General features: G+C 37.2%; 1 protein-coding gene across 7 annotated transcripts in view; it reads right to left on the reverse strand.

Annotated features, from left to right (window-relative positions):
• ROBO2 (roundabout guidance receptor 2) overlaps positions 1-24,499 on the reverse strand; it is a 655,957-nt gene that overhangs the window by 17,820 nt on the left and 613,638 nt on the right. For all 7 annotated transcript variants that reach the window (XM_065913481.1, XM_065913477.1, XM_065913480.1 and 4 more), the window contains exons 22-24: positions 21,798-21,954; positions 11,409-11,669; positions 7,052-7,257 (exon numbers count right to left, since the gene is read on the reverse strand). In XM_065913481.1, the coding sequence (XP_065769553.1) occupies positions 7,052-7,257; positions 11,409-11,669; positions 21,798-21,954 (624 nt within the window). The remainder of the gene's footprint in view (positions 1-7,051; positions 7,258-11,408; positions 11,670-21,797; positions 21,955-24,499) is intronic.

Here is a 24,499-nt window from a genome sequence, read left to right on the forward strand (position 1 = left end):
TCCACCAACCCGTCTTTTTATTGGTTTCTTGTGTGGCAAGCCAGACCCCAGTTTTGATTACATCTTTACAAACTGGGCTTCCCAGGTGGTGCAGTGGCAAAGAATTTGCCTGCCAAAGTAGGAGATGCAAGAGAATCAGGTTCGATCCCTGGGTCAGGAAGACCTCCTGGAGTAGGAAATGGCAACCCATTCCAGTAGTCTTGCCTGGAAAATACCTTGGACAGAGGAAATGGGGTCGCAAAGAGTCAGACATGACTGAGCAACTGAAAACACACCACAAACTAGAATTTGTTGTATATGTGTTTTCTCTTCCAGACAATGGAATTTTGGAGATCAGGAACTACTTGTTATGCATTTTAATACTTCATGTACAGAGACTTTGAACAGCAAAAATTCAATAAACATTTGCATACTGAATTAAATGTCTTCAATAGTTTCATTATTCAGTATAAATTCATACGTGATTTTATTCCTTGTGTAATTTCCTAGCCTTGGCCTTATTTTAGTTACAGCAAGAACATACTCACAGTAACTCCTAGAAAATTTATTAAATAAGGAGTATAAGGTCAGCCAACTCTTGTTGCTTACTTGGACAATGAGGAAAAAGTGATGTAATTAGTCCTTCATATGAAGATTTCCACATACAAATTTGATTTACCCATGATGGACAGTAGGAAACGTCATCACCCCAAATTAAAAAGGTGCAAGGGCCCCCAGCTTAGTATAGTTGAGTTTGCCTTCAAGATGTAGGATAAGAAGCAAACAAATAAACAGAAGGAAAAAATTTTCCATCCCTCTTTGTTCCTCTGTTTTTATCTTTGACATACCATCCTCTCTATTTGAGATGTGGAATATATATGATACATACATATATACGTATATACCCATGATATATGTAATGGGTACATTGCTGCAAATATTTTTAAAGAAAATCAGCAATATGTTATCAATAAAAAAGTATATAACATATATTAAACTCCCTCCATATTGTAAAATTGCTAAAATTTAATGATTACTAATTTCACCTATCTGTCACTACCATTCTTTCTTTAAACAGCAAAGATTATCTGAGGATTTATGTAAACTGTTACCAAAAAAAAGAGGACAATGATTATAAGAAAAGAAAAACAGTGATTCATCAATTAGAAAGTAAGCCATTTTTACTAATGAAAGTCCATGCACTGCAACAAAGACCCCGGGGCAGACAAAAAAGAAAAGAGAGAGAAAAGTAAGCCATTTTTTGTTACACTTGGTTTTCTTTCCTAAATGTAAATATAACCAAGAAAATTGAAACCAACACTAGGTGAAACAGCTAAGGGAGAGATTCTTCACAAATTACAAGTGATCCATACCAATTTGACATGTGATAGCCCCAAACATAATCAATACATATTTAAACATCTAATGAAAAATGAATCTGTGTCACATAGTCAGATTTATTTGTGTTTGCATCTTCCATCTTTCCAAATTTCTCAGGCTTCAAAATTGCTGAAAGGCAAAAAAAAAAAAAAAACACCTCTCAAATTTATTCAAGCTGTTAAAAAAGAACGGCCGATAGGACATTAAGGTGTTGCTCAAATGTTACTAAGCAGTAAAATGCCATGATAGAGTTGCATCTTGCTGGTCTCCATTACATCTTCAGCACTAAAATTAATTTATGATAAGTCATCAATTCATTTACATGTCATTTTATGCTAAATCCTTCCATGCTGATAGATGCTTATCTTTAGACCCATTAAGCTAGAGTAAAGTGTATGCTTTCTAATATGACCCTGCTAATTGTTGCATTACCATTTTTATGAGATACAAAAACTGACTGTCCCCCATTTTTGGGGGCAATATTTAATCCAGGAATTCTTCCTATTCAGTACAATCTATCTATCTGTTAAACACAATCTTCAGCTCTGAGTGTCTTTGAACACATCAATCCAAATATTGACCTCTGCCTAGATGTAGAAAAACATGTCTAATATTTAGAAGCTCTTTCACTCAAATGTATTGAATAATGCAATAATTCACCTACATTCCTCAGAGAAAGGAATGTGTAATATAGACAGAAAGCAATATAAGAAATTAAAAAAATCTCTTCCTTGGGACCTATGACATCTGCTCATTTGATCAACTCAGATAAAAGGTGAATATATGATATTCTTCTTTTATCTGTTAACTTTTGAAGTCTGTATTTAATTTCTTTTTAAATACATCAGAGCTGTGGAGAATGTCTAAGAAAGTTATTTAATGATTTTTAGCATTACCTCTGAAATTTCCCTATTGTGAAAATACGTCCCTTAAGTTTTCGCAACAAAAGCAAAGAATCAGGTCATGCTTTTAAGCAGCCAGTTCTTTAAAAGCTGTGTGGTTGAGTAAGGTGGTGGGGCCGCCAGGTTTATTGTTTTCCAAATAATCTGCTTTGAGACTTGCAGCAAAAGTCTCCAATGACATAAAACACAGTAAATGTAGAGCCCTGATTTCCTTTCGACCACGTTATTTATGTGGGGTCCAGCAGTTAAGGAAAGTTGTATTCAATTCACGTCATAGTACTCACTGTCACTCTTATTTTTGTGATCACTGAAGCAGTTAGAATCTTGGCTTCACATTCAGGACATTTTTCTCCTGCCCTCTCTCTTACTGTCTTCTGTTTCTTTATTCCTATGGTAGAGTCATTAAATACAGGGAACACTCACCCTGGACTCCCACCATGGAAGTGAAAAAAAAAAAAAAGTATTAAAGGCTTCTCCTGTCCTGCTACCCCAAAGCGGTGGGTTTGGCATTTAGACAGAAATAGGACAAACATATTCCTGAAGACGGAAACAATCCTGTATGTTTACTTTCTAGGCAAAAAAAGAGTGTGATGTGCTGTAATCAAAACATTTTTCTACTTTACTAAAACCAAATAGGTTTAAACTGAGTGTATAAGTTAAAAGAAAAGAATAAAAATGGGATTTCCTACAAAAAGTGGTGACAGAGTTGAATTTTGTTAGCATGAGTCAGTATAACTGAATATAGAACTAAATGTGAGAAAAACAAATAATAAAAGTTACACCTAAAAATGATAACTTTTGATCTCAAGTTTATAGGGGGTAAAAATTGTTTCCAGAGATAAAATAATATGCTATATTTGCATAAATATATATTTATTCATATATGTATACATGCACAGAAAGGGAGAGAGGAGACCAGGAAATCACTTTCCTCTTAAATATGCTAAATCCAAAGATTAGGGAAAAAGTTGAGCATTTTCTGAGGAGAGATCATGATAATTTGTTTTTAGAGTAAAGCTGATTGATTTTGAATATTTTTCTGCCGTTTATCAGGTGGGTGAGCTTAAAAAAGTCTTTAAACCCCTCTGTGCCTCAGTTTCCGTATCTATAAAGTGAGAATAAATAAAGAATTGTAACAATTAAATGAGTTAATATATGTTAAAACCTTGGAAGAGGGATCAGTGAACTTTTTCTATACGGTGTGTGTGCATGCTAAGACGCTTCAGTCGTGTCTGACTCTGTACAACCTCATGGACTGTAGCCCACCAGGCTCCTCTATCTGGGGGATTCTCCAGGCAAGAATACTGAGTGGATTGCCATGCCTTCCTCTGGGGCATCTTCCTGACCCAGGGATCGAACCCATGTCTTTTACATCTCCTGCATTGGCAGGCACGTTCTTTACCACTAGCCCCACCTGGAAAGTGTTTCTATAACGTACTCAAGTCAAGTATTAGGCTCTCAGTCATGTCCTAGACACTAAATATTTTAGGCTTTGCTGTCGTCCTCATATGTTTTTTTTCTTGTTTACTTAAAACCCTCAAAAAATATAAGAAAGTTTCTTAGCTCACAAAGCCACTCATAACAAAAACCACCAACTGTTTAGAAGCGTGCTCTGCATATACTAAGGGCTGTGTATGTGCAAGTTGCTATTATTACTATTATTATCAGACCTAAATTTCTAGCCAAGCAGTTGGAAGGAATAGATTTTCAATAAATATTTGCTGTGGAAATAAATAAATAACAGATTTTCAAATATATTTTCCATTCCTGAGTATTATGAACGGAAGGATAACATTCCCCTAAAATTCATGTTGAAGCTTTTACCCATAATGTTATGGTATTTTGAGGCAGAGACTTCGGGAGATACTTAAGCTGAGATGAGGTCCTGAGGGTGAGGTCATTATGGTGACCTTAGCAAGCTCTCCTGCCGTGTGAGGACATAGTGGGAAGATGGCTTCCTGTAGGCAGAGGGCTCGCGCCAAAAACCCAGTCTGCCTGATTCTTGATCTTGGACTTCCCAGCTTTCCAATATTTGCTGTTTAAGTCATCTAGTCTATGTTATTTTGTTAAAACAAACCAGCCAGACTAAGACACCAAAATTATGAGCTATAGAATTACTGACATTTTCCTCTCTTCTTGGCTTTTTCCATTCATGAACCATTATTTCAAGCTTTTTAAAGTCCCTAATAAATTAGTTGTTAAGAAAATATCTGAAAATAACATACTTATTTCTTGACAAACATAGGCTTTGTGCCTGGCTAACCACTGATGTTCCTTAATGTGGCAGCTGTTGGAATATAATGTATTTCAGAAGCAAAATTCTAAATAATTTTACATAGAGGCTAATTACTAGCCCATCTCTCTGCTATCATCGGACTTTCAATGCTGTTGGCTTTAACATGCAAAGACTGGAACATAACTGTTAGTTCTAGTCCATAAAAAATGGTCATTATGTTTATGAAAATAGAGAATTCAGATGAAAGAAATGATCTACTCACACTACACAGAAACTTAGAACTCAGAGTGACTGACGGTAAAATCAGAATCCTCTCTGTAGGCACTTACCATCTTAAAAACATAAAAACCCAATGGAAATAGTTCCTGTTTTATTGCCCACCTCATTTAGCACCATTAAGCTAGCCTTGAGTGTCTGAAGAAAACATAAACACGTTAGAGCAATAGTCATTAGCATGCTGATTTCTATAGCATCTGACCCGTACATACATTCATCTCAGGGCCATCCCCGTGTACACGTATATGTGTGCACACCTGCTCTGCTACACTCACAATCCTATTTATGCTCATATACACACTCCTACATAGACACACACACACACTTTACACACATTCACAAACCCTATCTAGATTTTCAGACACACACACTCTTCTGTACACACACATCATTTTTTTTTAATTTACTTTTATTTTTAACATATTTACTTAAGTTACATTTTCATGTTAGAGAGCAGATTAAATCTTTGATCATAGCTTCCCCACAAAGTTATTGTAAAGCCAAAAAAAAAGAAAGAAAGAAGAAAGAGTTCCTACTTGTCTTCTTTGCTGTAGAGTTCAACTTCTTTTACTAAGGAGAAACATTATTTATAGGATAAATTTATTATGAATACATATTTAAAAACACTGAGGGTTTTATATGTGGCAGTAATTAAACAGTGACTTCAAGTAGCAAAATAAATTTTTTTCTTAGCAATAAAAGCTTCATTTGAAATGAATGTTATACTAGCTTCAAGGAGAAATTCAGATTGTTTTTAACTACAGTGACATTGGATAGCAAAACATATTAGTAAGTGAGCATGTAAAAGTTCAAAATGACATTCTCCTGATTTATAGATATATTTATCTACTTTGACATTATAATATTTAATAAAAGAACTACATAGGCTATGGCTGACTTTTATCATTGCAGTTTTTTTTACTGCATTCCTAACTGAGAAGAGTTCAGTATCATTAGTGATATATGCAAAAATATGCAGAATTTTACCCTGAAGGAGATTATGCTAGAAATTCAGGCAAAGGGGCTTAGCATAATATTGCACTAATAAGTTAGCTCTCTGCATTCAACAATTTAAACTTTTGCTCTGCCACCTTCAGTTGGATCTGGATTTCAAATCACAGGCGTTCTTAAATCTTAATTAGCTCGGCAAGCAGACAGCCCACAGGCAAAAAAGAAAACCTGAAAAGTGGAGGCTTGTGCATTACATTGTTTAATTCAGGAAGTCATGCAGGGGAAACATGTAGGTACTCAAGCTTCTTCATCACTGTCATAAAGTAGTTCCCGCCAGTTTTTCTGAACTGTAACATGCAGTGCAAATTAAGAAGCTGTTGGAGTAAAAATAAATTAAATAGAACTGTGAGAAAAGGTCTCCTAGAATGAAGGGTGTCATGAAGGTAAATGCAGAAATGGGTAGGTTTACTGAAGAACCCAATGATAAACAGAAGCAAACATTTGTAGCAGGTACGTCTTTATAGCCAGGTAAAATGCACCTGTGTGTGTTTATCAAGGAATGGATATTTACTTGACTCAAAGGACCGAACTTTTACTTTTCTCTACAGTCACTGTGAAAACACTAGGATTTAAATTTTTTTTCAATACAATTTGATAAATTTACATCCTTGGAAATAGGATGCAATCCTGGGATCATCCTAGGGGAATACCAATTGCAGCCTTACACTTGGTGAAGGGGGCCAGAGGAAGGCAAAAGAGTAAACTGTAGAAATAACTGTATTTCTTGGGAGAGCAGCAATTACTGGATCAACAATATGAAATGCATAAATTTATAGTTTATCTTGCTTTCCATCTCCCCACTCCAAATATAATACCTTGTGCAACCTTAAAGAGGCTTATTCTGAAGACTTGCTTATTTTCATCAGTGAATGATTTTACAGAGTGAAATACTAAGAAGCGTTTTAAGATTGCATTCTCTTCCTACGTTGCTCCTGATATACAAAATATATCATTTCTAAAAGTCAAGGTTTTTATGTAATAGACTTGGTTCCCCAGTAGAAGGAACTTTTCATGAAAGCCCTGTATATAATTGAGTTTTCTTTCATGTCTTTAAAGCTTTTTAAAATTCATGAATTTTCTTATCATTTTGCAGCAAAGCAAAAGTATTTCCAAATCCTTTTTGAATTCTGTGTTTAATATTAACATATTAAAAATGTCACCAAAATAGATGGAGTGGAATAAATCTTACATAAGAAAGTATCTGATTTTCGAGGCATTTTTCATGTGACAAATGGGTCAGTTATTCCTACGCAATCAGTTCAGTTACCTGTCACAGAGCTCTCTAGATTGTCCGTACTGGATCCAGGTGTCTGCTCTAGCGCTCGCAGGGGTCTGGGGATTTCTAAAGCTTCCTCTTCATCATCAGCATCATCGTCTGGAACATCTGTTTCTAAATCGGAAATCAAGGCTCCAGACATGTAACCTAATGGTGGAACTGGGGGCTGCGGAGGCTGATTATTGCTTTGAACATGCCTGGGATTCAAACGGGAAGAACAAAAAAGGATGGATTAGCATTCCACAAAATTGTAATTAGAATTAAACAGCATGCGATGGTAACTCATTTTGTCTTCTCACTTTCCTTTAACTAATTTTGGCGCTTACTGTGCTGTTTTTACATTTCAGCAGAGACAATGGGCTATGCATATATGACTTGCCAAAACTATAACAAACGATACAGATCCACACATTCTTCTATGGGTATTTATGGGATGATACACAGAGAAAAAGCACAGTCTCAGCATTTTTTGTTCAAATAAATCACACAAAGGAGAACAGGAATATTCGTCACAAATATCTATTTAAATCTGATTTTTTTTTTTTTTTTTTGGTCCAAAAAGAACATAATTATGTTCCCGGTTTCCTGTAGAAGTTCTACTAAGCCTGTGTAACCCATGTCACCTGCTGACCCTTTTGAAGAAAAGACATCACAGGAAAACCTAACACAAACACCCTCTCCCTCCAACCTGCCCATTCCCTGCTCTCCCAGGCTTTCTTCCTGCAAGATCTTCCAGGAATCAGGCTGGCAGCTGTCTCCACTTTAATCCAGTGTAGGGGAGGCATGGCTACTTTGTACCCTGGCTACTTATTTTTGCATCTGTTTTACCCTGGGGCTGCTGCTTTAAGTCGCCTCAGTCTGAACCGACTCTGCACATCCCTATGGACTGTAGTCGGCCAGGCTCCTCTGTCCATGGGATTCTCCAGGCAAGAATACTGGAGTGGGTTGTCATGCCCTCCCCCAGGGGATCTTCCCAACCCAGGGACTGAACCCGCATCTTTTATGTCTCCTGCATTGGCAGGCAGGTTCTTTACCACTAGCGCCACCTGGGAAGCCCCATCAAGGTCTTAAATACCTCAAAGGCAGAAGGCACCTAAGCATTGTGCATTTAGAACATCAGGTGTGCCAAACGAACCAGCTGCAACGAGTGGGTAACTCTAATCCTAACCTTGTGAAGTAGACAGAATTTGTATCACCATCTCTCCTTCAGAATTTAGAAAAGTGAGGTTCAAATTTAAGTGACTTAAGTTTCAACGGACATGGCTAACAAAATGCACAGCTGGAGCCTAAAGTCCAGTTGGCTTGTTTTGTGACTACTTAGGAGTTTTCTTCTAAGCCTTAAAATGCTGAAGGAAAGCAAGCCTGTTATTTGTTACTGTCATTAAAGAGGGAACATGGCATATGTTTAGACAACTTTTTTTTTTTTTTGGCTTTGATACAAATTGCTTAAAAGACCACCAGTGGCAAGTCCTTGCTGTCTCAGCAGTTTGGACTCAGCATTTTCACTGCTGAGGGTCCGACTTCAATCCCTGGTCAGGAAGATAAGATCCTGCAAGTCGTGGGGCGTGGCAAAAAAAAAAAGCATTAAAGACTACTGCAATTAAGGATACGTAATATTTATAAGTGTGTTGTATACTTCATGGGTCAATATGAACAGAATCTTTGGACGGGAAGCCCAGAATTGTTATTTGGGAATATTCCTCCCGTGATGTCCCCGTGCAGCCCAGATGGAGGCACTGCCATTTCAGTAGGGTAAGCTGCTATGCGAGCACATGGAAACTTCTGTCCCTGAGATCCTTGGACCCCCGATGTGGGGAGCCAGTGTGATGTTTGGCGGCATGGTTAGACTGAACGGAAGTACACTCAGAGAGAGAGGCAGAGTCAGCTCTGTGGGTTCCTGGGACGGGTGGAGGTGGACTGTTCACTCCTTCAGCACGTGCCTATGGAGCACTCACTAAGAGTGGAAAGACATCTTAGACAGCTGAGCAGTGAACCACTCAGGTGAAAACCCATGCCCTCTGAGCATGGTAACAGCTATGAAGTGGCGAGATACTAAGTACTATACACACAAGTGCAAACTCACTAGTTCTTCCCAAAACTAAGATGTGAAATAAAGAATATGACCTTGCCCAAAGAGAACTGAAACTCTGCCCTGAACTCCTAAGAGGTAATCTCTAAGCTCTAGAATGTCGAGTCTGATAAAATGTCTTTGTTTACCTGGAGGCTGGAGGCTCTTCCAGAAAGTCTAACAATATGACCTATGATGGGGACTTGGAGTCATACAATATCAGCTCCACCTTCAGGAAGGGTCAGAAATTGGGTCAGCCATGCAGGCAGTCAACCACATCTGGGAGACAGACCCCCAGTAAAGACTTTGAAACTCAAGGCTCGTGTGAACGTCCCTGGTTGACAGTACTCCACCCATACTGGCACTCGGGGTTGCTAGGACATTATGCTTTCCAGGACTAAACTGGAAAAGGAGCAAAAGGACCAACCCGACTTTGGAATTTCCTAGCTTTCTCCTGCGTATATTTCTTCTCTTGGCTGATTTTAATTTACATCTTTTCATTATAATAAACTATAACTTTGAAAATTATAGTGTTCAGTGAGTTCTGTGGCTCCTGCTAGTGAATTCTTAAACCTGGGGGTAATCTTGGGGACTCTCCAAACTTGTAAATAATGTCAGAAGTGAGGGTGGTCTTGGAGGGACCCCTCTCTGTTTGTGGATAAGTCAGTTATTATGAATTATCATTGTCATTTACAAACGAAGGGCTGAAGCACAGAAGTGTTAGGCAAATTGCCTGTTGTCACACAGCTAGTAAGGTGTGGCCGTGATCCAACCTTGGCTGACCCCAGTCAAATGCCAGAGCAAGCAATCAGAATATCTAGGGGTGGGGACTATATATCCAGGTTTTCCAGACGATTCCAAAATGCAGGCAGAGTTGACAATCCCTGAGCTAGAATCTGTGCTTTAAATGATTAAGCTTCAGGGTTTCATTTAATTAACTTGAAGGAAATTCTTTGGCTCTTAAAAGAGCTGGCTTCAGCTTTAATAGTGTTTTATAAAGCAGGCTGATGAAAAATACTTTTAAAGAGCAAATTGTCTTTGACCTTTGAAAAAAATTTGATGATTGAGAAAATGTTCAAGAACCTCTGGTTCTAAGAACCTATGCTTGTAATATGCTTTAAGTGATATTCCAGGTTTTAGTATCTCTTTGGATATTTATCTATTTAGAAATAAATAGTTAACACTGAGAATAAGATTTATCTCATTATCAGCTTATCTCAGTAACTAAAACTATCGAAAAAGAAGCTAATGGTGTTTTGTGAAAATTTAACTTCAAACACAGGACATAAATCAGTGAGTCTGCAAATAATCAGAGGTATGTCACTGAGATTTCATTTTCAAGAGTCAAACTCATATATTACAATTTGGAAGAAAAAAATAATTGTACAAAATTGTGAGAGTCGACCTCACTATTCTTGTATTTTCATAGGATACATAAGTAGACAGTCATCTATATCTTATGAAAGTTTGCAAATCTATTAGGAAAACAGGGAATTTGTATTTGTAAGGTATTATTACCCTAAGGGCTTGCTAGGTGGAGCAAGTGATAAAGAATCTGCCTGCCAATGCAGGAGACTAGAAGGGACATGGGTTCCATCTCTGGGTTGGGAAGATCTTCTGGAGTAGGAAAAGGCAACCCACTCCACTCTTGTCTGGAAAATTCCATGGACAGAAGAGCCCGGTGGGCTACAGTCCATGGGGCTGCAAAGAGTCTGACATGACTGAATAACTGAACAGATACACACAGTGTATTATAACGGCTTTCTAGGGATGCATTTACTGTACTAATATTGTTGTTTTTTTCTGTCTCATTTAATTCAACCCAGAAAAGGTCTTTTAATAACTGACACTGACCATGTGTGATTTGCAGAAGCTTACATTTACATATTCACAACCACATACAGAATTAATCAAAGGCACTTTGAAGACTCTAAAAAGAATCCTTCATTATGATGCTGGAAGTGAGTTCAAGAAGAAGCTAATTGAAGCTAACTGTACATTAGAAAAGATTCTGGCATAGCCAAAAGCACTTGAGCCTGAAATTCAGCAGATCCTGAATTCTTGCTCCAGTTCACTCTAATCAGTTGTGTGACTTTGGTCAAATTATTTAACATTTATTCAGTCAATTTCCTTATCTAGATGATTACAGAGTTGTACCAAAGCATTTCAAACTCCAGCTGCAGATTTCAATGAGACTCTCTAGTGAATGTGATGTTCAAGAACTTTTCCCTTATCTGTGTGTTGAAAGCATGGGTCCCCTGAACTAATAAGGACAATTACCATGTTTGCTTTGCTATATCGAACTGATAGGCCCTTGTCAACTCATCCAGGTGAGCTTGCAGCATGGGCTGCATCTCTTCCCGTGGGGAGGGAGTCAGAGTTGCCGTGGATTGCTGTCCAAAGGAAATAGCAGGAGAAGAAGCCACGCCTCGGACAGGAGGTGTTGGGACACGATCATCATCTTCTTCCAGTTCATCTTCCATACCCTGGTGTAAATAAGTTTGAACTGGTAATGGTGGGCACCAGCTATCACTGTCGTAGCTGAAATTAAATGAAGAAAAGAAAACGCATTACACATAGGCGTACACATAGTTACACTGGGAATGAATGGCAACCACAGTAACATCTAAGATGTTCTCTCAGTTTACTTCTGCCTGATTTCTAGTTGTTGGCACTAATATAGTAAATCACCTATAGTAAATCATTAAACATTATCTTAATTTCTAATCATAAGTACATCTGTTATCTCAAAATCTCAATTTATTCTTAAAAGGTCTTATTAGCTAATTGTTACCCCACAGTTACAAAAGGCAATAATTTCCCAACAAAGGTATTCACATGGAAAAAAACCAAATTGCTAATTACGGGCAATTAATGAACTCAGTGCTTGGAGATTTAACTACTTTCTTCTCTTGTTCATCCTTCTGCACCAAAAGCATATGCCAATATTTATCTAAGAAGTTTGATAATTTTGTTTATTCTTAGTCTAGGTCCACGCCAACCTTCCATTCCATGTGACATGTCAATCATTAAGACTTTGTGCTACAAAATGCATTCAATAACCTTTCAACTACCCTAATTTTCTTAATTTTTTCATTAGAAGCTGATGTTGTGTATCTCAACATCTAAAATCTATAAAACAGAAGTTGAAAACCTAATCCTATAAAATATATACTAAAAAGAAAAATAACAATTTTTAAGTACACTGTGTTTTAGGGATTCTGACTGAGGAGAATGGAAAATCAACCCAAAATGTTTTAATTGTGACACAAAATCAGTACCATTTTTGTTGACACCTTACCCATAGTGCTATTATTTTCATAAATCAGATAGATCTCAATGTACTTTAAAAAGAAGACTCAAGGATAAAATAAGAAATCTTATTTTATATCTAATAAAAATAATATTAGATGTAACTGTTCTGTAAAGTCAACCTCTAAAATATCTCCCAAGTCTATATTCTACACTTCACCTCTAGTCCTGTGATCAAAAATCAGTCTCCTTCTGATGTGAACCAGTCCATTAGATTTCCTAGTTCCTGGCATGTCATCTTCATCCCTTCTATTCTATCTTCCATGTAGGCAATTGGATTATATTTCTAAAATCTTCATTCACATCACACCTATGCTTAAATTATTCAGTGATATTGCTAATGTAAGAAAAGTTCAAACTCATTAGTGGGGATTAAAAGACACTTCCCCATCTCATGAGCCTATTATTTTAGGCTAATTTCCCATTATTTTCCAACACCAGCCTAGTCGATAATTTTTTCAAATCTCTGGGTCTGTATATGACTATTCTCAAATCATCTGACTGTGAGTTCCTACTTCTCCTTCAAGGTTCAATTCAAATGTCTTTAGTTCTGTGAGCCTTCTCTGTCCCCACCATAGGAACTGATCACACCCTGATAATACAGATGCTGTGCAGTCTCCATATCATACTGAAATTATTTGTTTCATGTCTCTTCTCCCCCACTATTCTGTGAGATCCTAACTCAAGAACTTCGCAATTCTCAACTTTGCATTTCCAGCACCTACTACTGTATCCAGCATATACAAGATTATCTTCATTAAAGAAATCAAAAATAGAATGAATATTACAAATGTATATATCTAGTCTTGAAGGCCCTTACAAACCAGTAACTTGTAAATGTCCAGATGATTTCTGAAGAGCTTTACTTGAGTGTCTTTCTACTTATCCTGTTTGAAAATGCATTTATCAAGAAACTATACATGGATGCTTTATTTATAATTGCTGAAAACCTGGAAGCAACCAAGATATCTTTCAAGAGGTGAATGAATATATAACTCATGGCATATTCAGATAGTGGAATATCATTCAGTGCTAAAAAGAAATGTACTATCAAGCCATGCACAGTAAGACATAGAAGAAACTTAAATGCATATTATCAAGTGAAAGAAGTAAATCTGAAAAGACTATATACTTTATGATTCCAACTATATGATATTTTAGAAAAAGCAAAACTATGAAGACAGTGAAAAGATCAGTGGTTGCCAGAGGTCAAGGGGAGGGAGCGATGAACAGACTGGGCACAGAGGATTTTGCAACAGTGAATCTGTGCTGCACGATACCGCAATGATGGTATACACGCTGTTATAGCTTCATCCAACTGTTCTTTGTACATCTGCACACAGAATGTACAACACCAAGCGTGAACTGTAACGTAAACCATGACTGTCGGGTGACAGTTATGTGGCAATATAGTTCTATCAGTTTACCAAACGTACCATTTTGGTAGGAGATGTTGATGCTGGCAAAGGCTGTGAATGTATGGGGACACAGCGAATCGGAAAATCATGTAGTTTTTTGCTCAGTTTTACTGCTAAACTAAAACAGATCTAAACAATAAAGTCTATGTAAAACTCCTGAATTTTATCTTCCTTTTGTTTGACCATCATCTGTCAGGTAACTGGATCTTTTTATAGAGAATACAATCCAGTCAGGCAGGCTGATAAGAAGCAAATAATCAAAGATACCAAGTATTAAAGGAATAGAGCAGGGAGGTTGAAACCAGTAGGTGGGTTGGTCAGGGCTATGCTGATCATCAGAAATGGAGATATTCTAAGCAACACATGAGTGGGCCCAGAGGAAGGGAAAATATAAAGTATTCAAAGAACTCAGTTTTCAAACTGGTAAGGATTGGCAAGTGAAGAAGGTTGATTACAGATGAGGTGGGTTGTGCTAGATCACAGAGTGCTTCATCAGCCCTGAGAAAGAGTTTGGAATTTTGCCTGTGGGTGATGGACCATCACTGATAAGTTTTATACAGAGTGTGATGACATTCTGACTGTTCAGTTTTCATCTCTTGTTGAGGGCACCTAAATAACCTTCTACCTCAATGAGTTGTAAACTGAAGACATTCAGAAGCCCTATACAGTGTGATTGGGATATCTCTTCTGAAATGTCTTTTATATTTTAGTATCAGGCACGCTTTAACATGTTACAAATAATAATTTTTGTATATTAGAAAGTATCATTGGTTATATTCCTATTCTCATTTCTTTGATTATATAAGTAGCAATATGACTTGAAAAAATAAATTGCTCTAAAATGATGGCATTTTAGAAAAATGTTTCATATACTGGAGATCACAGATTTCACTCAAAGAAGAGAATCTGTGGTGTAAAAGTTTCACAACCTTCTCACAACCTTCTATCCCAGTACCCTGCTTATTTAACTTATATGCGGAGTACATCACGTGAAATGCCGGGCTGGATGAAGCACAAGCTGGAAACGAGATTGCTGGGAGAAATATCAATAACCTCAGATATGCAGATGACACCACCCTTATGGCAGAAAGTGAAGAAGAACGAAAGAGCCTCTTGATGACAGTGAAAGAGAAGAGTGAAAAAGTTGGCTTAAAGCTCAACATTCAGAAAACTAAGATCATGGCATCTGGTCCCATTGCTGCTGCTGCTGCTGCTGCTGCTGCTAAGTCGCTTCAGTCGTGTCCGACTCTGTGCGACCCCATAGACGGCAGCCCACCAGGCTCCCCCGTCCCTGGGATTCTCCAGGCTAGAACACTGGAGTGGGTTGCCATTTCCTCTTCCAATGCATGAAAGTGAAAAGTAAAGGTGAAGTTGCTCAGTCGTGTCCGACTGTTTGCGATCCCATGGACTGTGGCCTACCAGACTCCTCCGTCCGTGGGATTTTCCAGGCAAGAGTACTGGAGTGGGGTGCCATTGCCTTCTCCCCGGTCCCATTACTTCATGGCAAATAGATGGGGAAACAATGGAAACAGTGAGGGGGGGGCTCCAAAACCACTGCAGATGGTGACTGCAGCCATTGAAATTAAAAGATGCTTGCTCCCTGGAAGAAAAGCTATGACCAACATAGATAGCCTATTAGAAAGCAGAGACATTACTTTGCAAACAAAGATCCATCTAGTCAAAGCTATGGTGTTTCCAGTGGTCATGTATGGATGTGAGAGTTGGACTATAAAGAAAGCTGAGCACCAAAGAATTGATGATTTCTAACCGTGGTGTTGGAGAAGACTCTTGAGAGTCCCTTAGACTGCAAGGAGATCCAACCAGTCCAGCCTAAAGGAAAACAGTCCTGAGTATTCATTCGAAGGACTGATGCTAAAGCTGAAACTCCAATACTTTGGCCACCTGATACGAAGAACTGACTTATTGGAAAATACCCTGATGCTGGGAAAGATTGCAGGCAGGAGGAGAAGGGGATGACAGAGGATGAGACAGTTCAATGGAATCACCAGCGTGATGGACAGAAGTTTGATTAGACTCCGAGAGTTGGTGATGGACAGACAGGGAAGTCTGGAGTGCTGCAGTCTATGGGGTTGCAAAGAGTTGGACAGGACTGAGTGACTGAACTGAACTGAAATGCTATATTATTAATTCAAACAAATACATGTATAAGAAACCTAATTTTTTAAAAACTGCCCATTTCCAGTAGGGAATGTGCATCCTGTTATATTTCATCAATAGTTATAATTAAATTTATTCCACAAATCTTGTTACAAAATAGTACAATTTTATTCTATAAACGAGTACATGGACTTTCCTTGTTTACATAGGCTATTGCCAGGAATGTCATACATGTGAGCAAAGAACATTTACATATTCAATCTTTCAAATGGAAGTAGTCAAGTATCTCCTAAAATTTCCCTTCTTCATAAGCAGTAAGCCATCCTTCCAATAATTTAAAGGGAACACATATATGCAGTGAACATACATATAGAATATATGAGAAGGAAGTGTGTGTGTATGTATATACATGTATATATATGTATAAAATGTGTTCAGATAGCATAGGAAAAATTGCAATTAGTTCTATTCCACTCATTTTTTATTATTCAAAGGAGAGCCTAACCATATAAATGTGATTTTTAACATTATACAATTATATTGCATAATGCACTAAATGACTAAAAAATATTCTAATTGCTATTCTATTTAACTTGAAGAATGAGCATTTATCATCAATTGTCCCAAGTCTTTTCTACAAAGATATTCTATGAATAGACCAGGAGTGAGCAAATTCTGTCCCCCTGTGGAACATAAGCAAAACTAAGAAAAAAGCATGGATTCATCTCGGTTGTTTGTGCAAGAAGTGGAAAATAGAGGGGAATGGGGAATACAAGAAAGTCTAGGTGAAAAACATGAGAGAACGGATGAAAGAAATTTGGAATTCGGTGCAAATCATACAACAGGGAGAACTGGGTATCACCTTTGAGGTATTTGTGTCTTAATTCATTCCAGAACAACAGATACTTAGGTTTCCTGTGGTTTCTGAAGAAGGGCAAGAAACTAACAGATGACTCTATGAATGTTTATGAAAATCAAACATTGTTAGCTCTATTTTTAGAGTTTCTTTCACATTCATAGATGTGTATCTTACTTGAGTGATGGAAATTCAACTTTTTCTTGCAATAACATAAAAAGACTGTGCAAATGATTCTAACACCAATCCAAAGGTCTTTTGGCCAACCTTTCCTAGATAAGCTTTTGTTCTTTGACTTACTGTCAGTGAAATATGAAGCATCATATTATCTGTCTTGCCTGGTGAATAATGAGCAGGATGACAACAAATCAATGTTGCATGTGAACTAACTTGTGAAAAGGCCAGATACAAACACCAAATTACTAATAAAAATACAATAAAGTTCACCACCTAGAAAAGCCTGCCAATTTTTGATTGCTGTAGCAAAACAAAGCATCAGTTTTCTACTGAATTACTATAGAATTCTGCCTACTACCCCATGATTGCATTAAAATGCATTATATTTATAGCTAAGAATAATTACATCTGGATACATTTTGCCTCGCTGAGAGAGGCATATTGATGAGAGACCATTTACCACTGTTGATATAGTATTGAATTAACCAATTATTTTCTATTTGGGCAGTGATTTGATAACTTTTGATACTTAATACTATGGAGGGAAAATGGCTCAAGAAAGGCTTAGAAAGAAAATTGATGCTATCTAGATTTCCCTGGTGGCGCAGTGGGTAAGAAATCACCTGTCAGGCAGGGGACATGGGTTAGATCCCTGGTCCTGGAAGATTCCACCCACAGGCCACAGAGCAACTCAGCCCGTGTGCCACAGCGACTGAGCCTGCGCTCTGGAGTGCAGCCGTGACAACTACTGAAGCCCATGCACTTGCAGATTACGTTCCCCAACAAGAGAAGCCACCTCTCAGAGAAGCGTGTGCATTGCCACAAAGAGTAGCCCCCACTTGCTACAACTAGAGAAAGTCTGTGCAAAGCAAACAAGACCTAGCACAGCAAAAAAGAGAGAAAGAGAGGAAGAAAGATAGTTGATGATATCTAAGTTCTCAGAAACAAAATTAAACACTGTAATAAAGAAAGAGACAATCTTCTCAAGACTGTGATTACCCTGGGCTAGATATATTTCCAAAATGTATCCTTCTTTCTCCATCCTGCTGCCATTGCCTTATTTCCTTACCATTTTCATGGTATTTTCTATTCTGCTGCAATATCCCCTACATTCTCTACCTGCCTTGGCCTCATGTCCTCCAATCCACCTTCTATATCCAAAGATCAGGATTCCTGTAGGACATACAAGACTTCACGACTGGCCTCACGTCACTTTCTCAGATTATCGTCTACCCTGTGCATTTGTTTCAAACTCAACAAACCTCATACAAGAGCTACCAACTGCAGAAAAACATAGACAAGTAATTAGAATGCAATGTGAAGAGGATTACAATAGAGAAGCTTATTTAATAATGCAAAATAAAGGAAAGGGAGGTAACCTTAACTAGAATAGGATTGGATTGCAAAGGAGTTGGAGAAATACTAAAGGAACACTAATGGGACTATTCTTTTTTTCCCCTTCATCTTTTATTTCTACTTTTTGCCTTTGGCTAGGGAATTTTCTCTCTACCTGCACAGAAAATGCTGACATCAGTAACATTTTGTTGTAGCTATTGGTTAGCAATCAATTCTGATGTGGAGACTACTTTATGTTAGGGATTTTGTTGTTGTTTATTTGCTAAGTCATGTCCAACTCTTTTGCAATCCCATGGACTGTGCTCTGCCAAATTCTTCTGTCTATGGGATTCTCCGCAAGAAAATTGGAATGGGTTGCCATTTCCTTCTCCAGGGGGTCTTCCCAAACCCGGGGTTGAACCCGTGTCTCCTTCTTGGCAGGTAGATTCTTTACCACTGAGCCACCAGTGAAGCACTCATGTTAGGGACTTCTCACTGTCTTTATCCTTTCTGCCTCTGGCTAACAGCCTGGCATCCAACAGCCATCCAACTCTGGGTACTACTATTTGTGAATAAGTGATTCAAGATTCATCTCGAAACTCAGCTTCCATAGGCTTGCCCCAGCCTTCTGTGGCATACACAATTATCTCTTTCTGTATGCAAGTTATTATTTTGCACATGTGCTTAGCTAGGGCTTCCCATACAAAATTGTATGTGTATGATTTTTGGTTTCCGTCTCCTACTACTGTGAGTTTTCTGAATCAGGGATCAGATCCTCCTTATTAACTGTGTTTTTGTTTCTTTTCTTTCATATTCCTTTTTATTTCTTTATTTTTAAATTGGTAGAAAACTGATTTACAATTTTGTGTTGGTTTTTGCCATACAAAAATGTGAATCAGTCATAATTATATATGACCCCGTTATGTCATCACAGAATGCCAGGCTGGGCTCCCTGTGTTATTTAGCAACTTCTCATTAACTATTTCACACATGATAGTGTACACATGTCAGGGCTACTTTCTCAATTCATCCTAACCTCATCTTCCCCTACTGTGTCCATAAGTGGATACTCTACTGGGCTCATAAGTACCATTTTGCTAGATTTCATACATATGCATTAATATACTATATCTGTTCTTCTCTTTCTGACTTACTTCACTTTGTATAAGAGGCTTTAGGTTCATCCACCTCACTACAAGTGTTTTTGTTTCTTTCATCTCTTCTGCTTTCCATCCTGGCACTGGGCTTAATAGTTCTTATATATTTGAAAAAAAAATGTGTGTTGAGTAAGTTCTCTATTATGATATATTAAAACAATAAAATAAAATTTACATAGCAACATAGGAAGTACAATTGCTGAATCCTTGATTGTCAAATAAAAATGATTAAAAACAGAAAGGTGACTTCTAAAGTTTTGTTGTTTGTATTTCAAGGAAACTTTAAATATGTATAAGTCAAATCAAGACATATAAAAATTTCCATAAAAGCTCTCCTGTAAATTACTCAATGTTAATATCATGAATAACAGAGTATAAATGTAGAAAATATTCAAAAATATTTTTTCAGCATTATAAGATTTTCACATCAGAAAATACAAAACTGTAAATAATATAACAAGATATGGACAAAGTCATCTCAAATATACTAATTAAGATACCAAATTACTTACAAGTTTTATGTTATCTGAGTTCAAGACTTTATAAATGTTTAACAGCATTACTTTTCTCTCCTCAGTTTATAAGTTCAATTTTATTATTTTATAACTACAGCCTTTAAAATGCATATTTATAAGCCCTGTAAATAATATTTTCTTGTGGAATGCACATCTCTGTTCCCTGCTCTCCTGCCCAGGAATTGTGTGACACTAACATAATTTGTTATTGATATATGTTACATAAAATCATGTATAGTTTTACTCTTAAAATAGTCAGAAAAAGGGTATGCTTTTAACTTCCTATTTCAGATGTGAACTTTTAAAAACAAGTACAATAAAAAAGATATGCTCTTATACGGGAACTGTAATCTCAGGGAAGCAAATGAAGCCTTTTGGAGGGAAAGAGAGATACAGAGAAAAAATATGGAGGTCTGATTATGTAAGGGCTTCCCTGGTGGCTCAGTGGTAAGGAATCCACCTGCCGATGCAGGAATGTAGGCTGCATCCCTGAGTCAGAAGATCCGTTGGAGAAGGAAGTGTCAGCGCACTCCAGGACTCTTGTCTGGGAAGTCCCAGGGACAGAGAAGCCTAGTGGGCTACAGTCCACGGGGGCCGCAGAAAACAGCTGGACACAACTTAGACTCTAAACAACAACAACAAAGCTTAGGTATATACATATCCATCTATCTGTGTATATAATGCATATATATATATACATGTGTGTGTGTGTATATATATATATATATATATATATATATATATATATATATAATGTAACTGAGAAAAAAGGCAAATGGAATCTTTTTTAGGAAGGAAATGAGATAGAGAAATTTCTAGTTAGGAAAATTAATCTGGAAACCTCAAAGACAATAGTAGTATAACAAGAAAAGGAGATAGAGAAAAAATTACAAGCATGTGCACAAGATCTTTAAGTAAAACAAGATAGGAAATAAAATTATTGTTTAAATAAACATATTTTAATGTCTAAGTACGTCTAAATAAAGGAACACTTGAAAAAAACTGCCTCTATTCTATACTTTTAAATTTCATTCAAAAGTAATGGGTGACCTAGGAACTGCGAGGAAGACAGAGCACTTAGAATTAGTAAAGAGTATCAACATGTTTCTACCTTAAAATCAATTAACACTTCAACAGAGGAAAACAAACTAATGCTTGTGAGATGTTTGGGAAAGAATGAGGAAACTGGTCCCATTTAAAGACCCTTAAAGTAAATTTTCTATCTTAAAAAAGGTTTGTTACAGAGTGTGCATTGACTTGAACCTCTCTTCTTGTTCTGGCCCCTAAATTCCCATCAAAGCTGATGATTCAAGTTCTACACACTGGCTAGATCCCCACAATTATCCCATTGTGATGGAGCTCAACAATGGGCACCCTGCTATGGCCAGACATCAAGTCATTAGAGAAATGCGAGGGATGATGAAGAAGGTTATTTTAATTTCCTTTTCAGCCCTTCTCAGGAGTGCCTCTTTAGTTCACAGAGCTCTGGGTTACTTGCTTTCAAACTAACAAGCAATATTATAAATGGAGGCTGCATTATCATGATTGCAGACAATCTAAGGCACTTGACGGCCAAGGATTCGAGGTCCTCAATATGTGCCGTGTTGTATTTATCAGCTAAAAATATATAGATGCAGCAAACAATAGGAGGGGAGGGGGACAAGGAAAGGCTGGCGAGGGGGCAGGGAAAACAGTAAGAGAACACAGCATCAAGACACGAATGCATAGAAGAGACAGCAGTATAGCCCTGGTCATTTTGTTGGTAGACGAAACATTTTTACCCATTTTCTTGCTGTTCCACTGCATAGTGTTCCAGCTCTGTACCCGGAAGAGGCTGGACTGGGGGAGGAGGCAGTGGAACATTGGCCCAGGTCGATCCATTGTTTTTCTGTGGTTTAGAAGAGTTTTTATTTTTCTTCTTTTTTCCACCTTTCCCACCTGGAAGTAATAATATATTTATTCAGACACACCGCATATCAGAAGAAATGGAGTACATCAGATGGGAAGATGTATTTCTGTTTTCAAAACACCAGAATCAGTATGTTACAGTTGTTAAAAGCTATAAACAATGAAATGATATGATCAGGAAAACATTTTTATAAATCACTCAAAATGATATTGTTTCTTTCACAATGCATTAGTTGCAGAGCTGAATACACACAAAAACACGGTTGCAGTGGTAAAAGCACGTGTATTGATTTATTCACATTTGCTGCCTCCACGTTTTCATTGTTAGACGAAATAATGGGCCATAACAAATTCTTTAAAATGTCAGATTTTAGTGCATTTATAATGCTCTTTTGCATAATCTGTCTTAGTGGAAAAATGCAGTGTCTAAGGATACAGGCTAAACTTTTCCATTAGAATTTACTCAATTTAATTAATCCAGGAGAGTAACAGTTTTCTCTCAAAAGTAACTTATAAAAATCAATCAACTACAATCTGGAGGATACTTGTAAATCTTTCACAAGGATATGCTTTATAGAATTTTTAACTAATGAATGGCACAATTGTTTTTTGCATATAGTGAGTGGTTTCCAGATGTCTAACATATCTTAAAATACCAAGCATGGAGAAAATTAATGGAAATATAGTAATCAATTTCAGTATTATTGTAATACAAATGAATTCATGCACAAAATATGAGCAGAAAGTAACTTGGCAGCATATGAGCCATATCTGGGATTACCAGAGCTTAATGAATTATAAAAATAAAGGTTTTCATTTGTTCATTGAAGTACTTTTTACTGCTCCAAATTAAGTACATCAAGTTTCTTCCTAAATGGACCACAGCTGGATGCAGAAATGTGTACTGCTTGAGCAAAAGATACTTTAGGGGAACGTAGGTAACTTCTGTCATTCCTATGGCAGTCAATGGCTATATTAAAAAAAAAAAATGGTATTGACCCCTTGAACTATGTCTTTCTGGAACAGTTACGAGTATCAAATATTCATGCAGGACTATGTAACAATAGAGATATCACTAGAAATTTGTCTCAACTGCTTTCTTCTATCAATTAACCGGCATCAGCCAATTCAGAAAATTATGGAATTTAACAATAACTTTGAGTGCCAGAAAGGGATGAAACTGTAAACTAGATATATACCCTATTGCTAAATGTGAAATCGTGTCTGTTTTCTAGGTCATGCGTACATATACACACAGAGAAAAGAGCATCCCTGAAAACTAAGTGCTTTCACCCTCTCTTTCACTTTTTATCTTTGGCAGAAAAAGTATTAAGAGAAAGGAGAGCAGGTAACTTCTAGTTCGAGGATAAGAGTTGAATCCCTGGGCTTGAAACTAGTTTCTCATTCACTTGATAGTTACTCAATAGATATCACCTCAATTTCCATACATGTACAAAAGATGTAAAGTTACTACGTGTTGGGTTATTTTGATTATTATAAGAGATAACACATATAAAGGGTTCACAATGTACAGAACGTTCAATAAACGGCAGTCATGACCACTCTCTTCCATCTCCTTCAGCTCAGCACAAACTCAAGTCTGCCTGTTTACAAAGCTATTCCACACCCAACTCCTCCAGCCCCACTGAGGATCCCAGAAATAGTCTGATGCTTAGGATAAAAATAATCAACCTGATTGATCAAAGTTTCTAATTTTTGTGTTTAAGGTAGGTGAGTCTTGATCCTTTGTCTCCTTGTTATTTGGTGGATAACCCACCAAAGTCATAAACAAAGATTGTATCTTGCTTGGTATTTTTAGAACTATGTCTCACTACTTAGAAGAACAGGGTGGGCATGTGTTCTTTGTAGTTTTTCCGTTGTACCTCTTATTCCTTATATATTTATATGAGAACCTTTTTTTTCACTTTTTATAGCACTTTTAGAACTGTTATATGATCTCCACCAGACCTGAGTGACACAAATAGGGAAGTTTTTACAGCTCCATTTTACAGATGGGAAAATAGAGGTTCTTTCTACATTTGTGCATATTCATAGTAAGAGAACAAATAATTTAGAATGCAGCAGCGTTAGTGGACATTACAATTTCTGCAGCTCTGAACTCAGCTCTGTTGAAATTCTTCTCCAAGGTCAAGAAAGCCATTACCACCTCTTATTGACAACTGACTTAAAAATGTGCTGGGGAAGCAGAGCTGATTCACAGAGGGAATTTGTGAGGCGCTCCATCCAATGTCCACTTTCCCCTCTGTGGGGGAAATTTCTCTCTCTCATTGTGGGTACTTGTAGTAAGACTATCGATCAGCATGCTTTGTCTTCCTTAGAAAGAGGTAAGAGGTGGGTGCCGGGCATAATAGTGCCTTATGATACAAGCTAGGGAAATTAAATTCTCTGAGATCCATATCTTGACCTAAGTGAACCCAGTTTGTTGCTGTTACTTGCAACTTAAGATCCTCAAGCATTTTAAGGTTTTGAGAACTGTCTGCATTATGTATTTAGGCATCACATATTTTGATGACTGGCAGACATATTTGACCCATTTCTCTTCAAGTGAAAATGT

This window comes from Muntiacus reevesi, chromosome 21 (genome assembly GCF_963930625.1).
Source record: "Muntiacus reevesi chromosome 21, mMunRee1.1, whole genome shotgun sequence".
Lineage (NCBI taxonomy): Eukaryota > Metazoa > Chordata > Mammalia > Artiodactyla > Cervidae > Muntiacus > Muntiacus reevesi.